Source organism: Myotis brandtii, unplaced genomic scaffold, assembly GCF_000412655.1.
Source record: "Myotis brandtii unplaced genomic scaffold, ASM41265v1 scaffold46, whole genome shotgun sequence".
Classification (NCBI taxonomy): Eukaryota; Metazoa; Chordata; class Mammalia; order Chiroptera; family Vespertilionidae; genus Myotis; species Myotis brandtii.
The window spans coordinates 6,492,210-6,499,529 of NW_005367587.1; the positions used below are offsets into that span (position 1 = coordinate 6,492,210).

The 7,320-nt window shown below is 41.4% G+C and overlaps 1 protein-coding gene across 7 annotated transcripts in view; it reads left to right on the forward strand.

The window, feature by feature from the left end:
* STXBP5L (syntaxin binding protein 5-like) overlaps positions 1-7,320 on the forward strand; it is a 200,552-nt gene that overhangs the window by 118,149 nt on the left and 75,083 nt on the right. For all 7 annotated transcript variants that reach the window (XM_014546987.1, XM_014546986.1, XM_005875357.2 and 4 more), the window contains exon 18: positions 4,591-4,742. In XM_014546987.1, the coding sequence (XP_014402473.1) occupies positions 4,591-4,742 (152 nt within the window). The remainder of the gene's footprint in view (positions 1-4,590; positions 4,743-7,320) is intronic.

Genomic DNA, 7,320 nt, shown 5'->3' on the forward strand with positions numbered 1-7,320 from the left:
GGTGGGGTGGGAACTGGGTGGAGGGGAGCTATGGGGGGGAAAAAGAGGAACAACTGTAATAATCTGAACAATAAAGATTTAATTAAAAAAATATTCTATTGTGTTGTCATTTTCATTTGTCTCTATGTATTTTTTTATTTATTTTTTGACCCAGCAGTTGTTCAATAGTATGTTGTTTTATTTCCACTTAGTTGTGGTTCTTCCTGTAGTTAATTTCTGTTTCCTACTGTTGTGGTGAGAAAATATGCTTGCTGTTATTTTAATCTTCTTAAATTTATTAAGGCTAGTTTTGTGCCCCAACATGAGAGAGATTTGTCTTCTGGGATTATGTAATCTCGGGCTTGAGAGGAACCAGAAGCATTTTCAAAATGACCAGTTTCCAGGGCTTGCATTGGCTCCACCCTCCTAACCAGTGATCTTTTGCCTGACTGACAGGCCTCTATAGTCCAGCACCTCCCCCTGCACACGTTCTTATCTTCCCCCTCCCCGCAACACACAATGCAGTATCTGAGCGGGGAAGGGAGGGTGTTAATCTAGAGCAGTGGTCGGCAAACTCATTAGTCAACAGAGCCAAATATCAACAGTACAACGATTGAAATTTCTTTTGAGAGCCAAATTTTTTAAACTTAAACTATATAGGTAGGTTCATTGTTATTAACTTAATTAGGGTACTCCTAAGGCTTAGGAAGAGCCATACTCAAGGGGCCAAAGAGTCGCATGTGGTTTGAGAGCCGCAGTTTGCCAACCAAGGTTCTATCTAGAGGGACAATGCTGTGATTCCCTAGGGTGTGAAGCTGTAGTTTCCTGGTGAAACAAACAGGCCTTTGCTTCCCAGCTGAGTGTGCTCAACAATGTCTGCCCTTTTGTTTCCTTTCCCATCAATAATTAGCTAACTCTGGTAACATTTTTAGCTGAGATGGGTCTTTTAAAGATAGTATATAGTTACATCTTGTTTTTTAATACATCCCACTACTACGTGCCTTTTGATTGGTGAATTCAGTCCATTTACATTTAGGGCGATTATTAATACATGAAGACTTATCACAGCCATCTTATCTCTCTCTCTCTCTCTCTTTTTTTTTTAATTTCTGGTTGCTATGTATCTCCACTGTTTGTTTTTTCCCTTGTGTTTTTGTCTGCTATTTTAGTTTGGTGGTAGTCTATCATTTTTTCCTCCATTTCTTTTATGTTATGTGTCTTTGTTCTAGATTTGTTTTGTTCTAAATTTGTTTTGTGGTTACCATTAGTTTTATGTAACAGAAAGTTTATACATACAATACTCCTTTTTCATCTGAATGTACTTTATCTCCAGTCACCTGTGCAAATTCAGTCCTTTTCTACTCCTTTTAGGTTTTTGTTATCACAAATTATCCCTTTTTGTGATGTGTGTTCATTTCCAAATTGTAGAAGCTATAGTATTTTTTAAATGCTTTCACTCCCTTTAACCTTTATGTTATAATTGTTTAATACTCTATTCTGAAATAGAGTTGCAATTTCCTGCTTTATCATACAGTTTTGTATTCTTTTGTTGTTTCAAATAAAAAGAGCTGCTTTCTGCATTTTTTGTAATGCAGGTCTTGTGGTGGTAAATTTTCTCAGCCTTTATTTCTCCTTCATATCTAAAGCATCACTTTGCTGGGTATTATTATTATTGACTATTGATTTCTCTCTTTAAATACTGACATATTTGATTTCACTTTTTCCTAGCTTGTAAGGTTTCTGCTGAAAAATTCAATGATAATCCATTGGGGTTTCCTTCATAGGTTACAGTCACGCCTCCTCACCCACACGGTTGCCTTGAGAATTCTTTGTCATTAACTTTTGACAGTTATATGTCTTGGAGAAGGTAAGGTCTCTTTGCATTCAGGTAATTAGGTGTTCTGTGAGCTTCTTGGATTCAAGGTTCCAGCTCTTTCCAGTGGTTTAGGAAGTTCTTGTCAATTATTTGTTTGAATAGGCTCTCTGTTCCCCTTTTCTTTGGTATACCCTTTCTTATATTGCTCTTTCTAATGGAGTCAGTGCTGCGCTATCTGAGGTGTCCCAGCTGCCTCCACCAGCCTCTGCCATAATGAGTGGGGAAAGAGGTGGGTTCACATGCTGCAGCTTTGTTTTTTCCACTGGGATCAGCTGCAGTGTGCATTGGCAGCTTGGCTGAAGTTTTCTGTCCCTCCAGCCCTCTCCAGGCTTCTGAGTGAGGGCCACAACTCAATACCTCCAGTGCTACCTCATCACCTGGTGCCAGGTGAGTGATGGGAGACAGGTTTGTCTGTCTGCGTTTTTTTTTCCTCTGGTAATGGCAGCTGCCAGATCTGTTAACCACAATGTGTACTAGCCACTCAGGCAGAATGCTGCCTCTGCCCCTCCCTGGGCTGCTGAGTGAGTGAGGGCTTCCCCCTGACCCTTCATTGCTACTGCATCAGCTGGGGCCATGGTGAATCCAGGACTGTATCTGTAGCACCCAACTTTATCCTTTCTCCCTGCTTACTTCAACACACCCACCTTTAGATGTCTCAGTGTGCGGATCTCTCAGATGTGTTTGTGTGTTGAGCATGGAATCATTTGTTGAATTATAGTTGTCCAACTTGTTGCTACTACCTCAAGGGGAGAAACCTAGAGGTCTTACTCTACCATAATGCTGACATTACTCCAGTATTTTTATTTTTAACTAGAGGCCCGGTGCACAAATTCGTGCATGGGTGGGGTCCGGCCAGCCTGCCCCAATGGGGGCTGATAGGGCTGGGCTGGCAGCGGGGAGGGGCCGCGGGTGGTTGGCCGGCTGCGGCCCTGCCTCCAATCAGAGTGGGGGCATTGATCAGGGTTGGGGCCTGCTAGGGAGGGTGGGGGCACCCACGATCGGGCCAGTTGGCTGGCCACAGTGCATGTCATAGTGACCGGTCGTTCCGGTCACTTGACTTTTATATATATATATTTGCAGATAAAAAAATAATTATTTTGGTTAGTATCATACATTTTAGTTGCCTAATTTTTTTCCCTGTCAGTATTACATTTGGGAACTCTATCACACCTGTAAGCAGAAGTAATTAACTATATTTATACTTTTTGTGTTAAAAGATATTAAGCTGCTATAATATGTAATATATATATAATATCTCAATCCTAATTTGGTGTGGAAGTATATTAACAAATTTCTGATTTATTGTTCCTAAAGGTCCTGTGAATTAGATAAGCCTCGTATTATAATTCTCATTATAAAGTAAATAAACAAGCATGGCAAGAGTCATTAATTGTTCTCAAAGTCAAATAACCTATACAATGTTAAGATGGAATCTTTTGACTTTTATAACACTTTTTCAAAGTTTCCAAAACCTGTCTTACTAGAAGATGTAAAAGAACTCTGTGTAACATAGCAAAACATCTAGTATCCTGGAACTTTTAATTTGTTGTGAGGAAGGCAGTGAGATGGGAGTGGAAAGAACTAGATTCAGAGTAAGCAGATGACTTGCCAACCAGATTCAATCTAAGCAATAAAACAACATGTAACTTATATAAAATGAGCAAAACAGCACCCATACATTTAGTGTATATTTAATGTAAGAAGCAACAAACACAGATTTATAATTGTTCAGCTAGAAAGCATGATGTAAATTGAGAAAAAAGAAAAGTTATTGTATGCTAATGGTTGAAGTGATCAAAAAGACTGCTTAGGAGAACAGTTTTAATTTCACAGGAAATTTATCAAATGGTCCTTGTCTATTAATAAACGGGACAAAATGAGGAGCAAAAGAAATGAGAAAATTTTAATGTTTGTAAATGAAAGTTATATCTACAAAGTGTGAAAACTTTAGAGATATGAATTTTATGTTATATTTTGTGTTAAAATGCCATTGGTTTAAAGAGATCAACCAGTGAACTTGTTTGCATAACCCAGTGGTCAGAAAACTGTGGCCCCTTGAGTGTGGCTCTTCCACAAAATACCACATGTGGGCGCGCACGTACAGTGCGATTGAAACTTCGTGGCCACACTCAAGGGGCCAAAGAGCCGCATGTGGCTCGCGAGCCGCAGTTTGCCGACCACTGGTATAACCCATGGACATAGGGCCTGGGGGGAAGGCTGAAAGAGGTTAATGGGGGAAAACAGAGGACCTATGTAATAACTTTCAACAATAAAGATTATATATATATGTATATATATATACATATATATATGTGTATATATTTCTCTCTCTCTCCTTGGTTTAAAAAGAGAACTAATTTGGAATTTTCCCAATTGTGTACCAAAAAGATGACACATCATTCTTCTGTAAAAATACAAGACAAAGTAGTTAAAGAGCTGATTGGGTAATCACTACTTACATGACAAAATGTGGGTACAGCTCATTCCTATGTTTTGTCGTGGTCACTTATAAATTTACTTATAATAATATTGATCAATTCTATTTTTGTGTGGAAAATTATACAAGGTCAACCCATCCTTTGTCAAGGCATAATATCCTTCTGGACTGCTCCAGTCACTGCCCAACATCTCCAGCACGACAGCTTTACTTTCCAGTAATCTTATTTTTAATTCAAATGTAAAAATAATAATACTTAGTGTGATACATTCTAGTTGCATTTTTCTTTTTCTCTCAGAGTTGCATTTGGGAACTGCAATGGGTTGGCTGTGGTGGATTTTATACAGAAGACAGTACTGTTAAGCACGGGGACCATTGACCTATATAGATCAAGTGACTTATACCAACGACAACCACGGTCTCCTCGAAAAAACAAGCAGTTCATTGCAGGTAGGAGATAGAAAACAAGATGTTTACAAACTTGATTAAGTTCATCTGTTTTTCTTGCCTTTAGATTTCTTATCTTTCTTCTGTGATGCTGTTAAAATGCATGGCAACATAAAGTGAACATAATTTACGATACCATGTAAGAAAAGTTAGACAGAAACATAGAATCTTTGAAAGGGTAAATGAGATATTTAAAGTTAGGAAGCATCTCAAGTTTCTTAGGTTGAAGTCCTAGAAAATAAGTTGTTAAATATGAAAATGATATGAAAATCAGGCTTTCTAGTTGAAAAAACTGGTTTCAATTGTGTTAAAGAGGATAATTTTCTCCTAGTATATCTGGCCCCTTTAAAAATACAATTGTTAGTTAAAAGTAGTTACTTACTTCTTTTTTAAAATTAACTCCATATTTTAGCTGTTATTTTTCTTATTGGGTGATGACTTTCTAGGAGGTATTTTAACAAATGAAATAAACATTATTAATTAACATTTAAAATTCTACAAAAGATGACAGTTTTTTAACAGGATCAAAAAGTATAAAAGAAAAATACACATGGTTAATTAGGATTTAAGGAAAATACTTTCTGTATAATGCCAGATCATCCAAAGTTTTACTGAAATTTCAGTATATGTCCAAATAGTTGGCTTTGTAAACATTGTCAAACTTTTGTATATTTTCTGTCCACTGACATCATTCGGTTAAAAAATTAATTGGGCTAAAAGGCACACAGATGGAAATGTTTAGCCTATATAATAATGGATATGCTAATTAGCCCGGACACCTTAGCAGTCATGACCAGTCAGGTGCTGCGCTGCCCGGGAGCGGCCTGGTGAAAGTGGCCACTGGCGGGGGCGCTGCCCAGCCCTGAGGCCACCGGGCCAGGGTTGCGAACAGGCAAGTCACGCAGCCTGGCCTGGGAGTGGTAACCCCCCCACCCCCCAGCAGTGGCCACCTGTGGAGGCGTGAGCAGACATGCTGCACCCGGCCTGGAGGCCACTAGGCTGAAAGAGTCACTGGAGACTTTGGTCAAATTCAGTAGTTAAAATCACTATGCTCTGTGAGAGCTGACATCCTCAAACACTCAGGACCCTCAATCATACAAATTAATAGGAAACAATTGCATAATGCTTTGACCTAATTGTACGCACTTTAGTATCGTTTACAAATTATTCTACATCCTTCAAGTAAATTCAGCAGCTGGCTGAGGAGAGCCTGCGCTGAGGAGGCCCTCCTATCTTGAGTTTGTGGTTTCCAAGGAAACAGCCAGAAGGGATGATAAACCCTCAGCCCGTGCCTATCTAAGTAGCGGCAAGCCGAGGCTTGGTTTAAATCGAGCCTTTCCAGCCGTGCATGACCCCAACCCTCCCTGGATCAAGCAGGTTCCTGTGGAGTGCAATCTCCACGCAATACAACGGGGCCCCAGTTTCGTCCCTGGTGATCTCATGCGCGCATTAGCTCGGGGCAGCCGGGAAGAAACCCTCAGCCCGTGCCTATCTAAGTAGCGGCAAGCGGAGGCTTGGTTTAAATCGAGCCTTTCCAGCCGTGCATGACCCCAACCCTCCCTGAATCAAGCAGGTTCCTGTGGAGTGCAATCTCCACGCAATACAACGGGGCCCCAGTTTCGTCCCTGGTGATCTCATGCGCGCATTAGCTCGGGGCAGCCGGGAAGGAAGGGAAAAGGCATCACACGGGGCAGGTCGGGTGAGCAAGCAGAAGGAAACCATGTCTGGCGGACACTCCCCTGCCACCCCCTTCAACGTGTAAGAAGAATCAAATAAACCAACACAAACACCCCTCCCCCGCCCCGGAGAGATCCTGGACTGCGGGGCATCCCGCCCAGGCATTGCGTACCTGCTTCCCACCCACGTTATTCAAATGGACGGGTTAGGGCGTTAAGGGGAGGAGGATGAGCCTCCCAGGAAGGGGATTCCCTGGAACCACACCCCTGCCCTCCCTCTGGACCTGAGGGAGCCCAGAGCCTGACCCCGCCCCCAGCAGATTTGCATACCCCAGACCCTCCCATACTTTCAGGCACTGGGCATTCCCATGTCTTGCCTGCCTCCCAGCCACTGACCCTCACTGTCTCCTACCCCGGAAACACTCTGTTCTCCCCAACTTTTGGTCTTTATAGCCTAAATGCATGGTGGGTTTAGTTGCTTCTCCATGGATTTTATTTGATAAAAACCCAGCAAAGTCGCTTAGCAACTGAGCTGCTCAGACTTCATTAGGGACAACGAATGACACACCTTACTTGGCTTTGATAGCAAAGCAATTTTATTCTTTTATTTTTTTAAATAGATTTTTATTGATTTCAGAGAGGAAGGGAGAGGGAAAGAGATAGAAACATCAGTGATGAGAGGGAATCATTGATCAGCTGCCTCCTGCACAGGTCCTACTGGGGATCCAGCCCGCAACCCAGGCATGTGCCCTCAACCAGAATCCAACCTGGGACCCTTCAGTCCTCAGGCTGAAGCTCTAGCCACTGAGCAAAACCAGCTAGGACAAGCAATCCTATTCTTAAAGACTTGATTTTTGTCATAAACAAGTGGATTTGAATCATATTAAACCAATATACATTTTTTT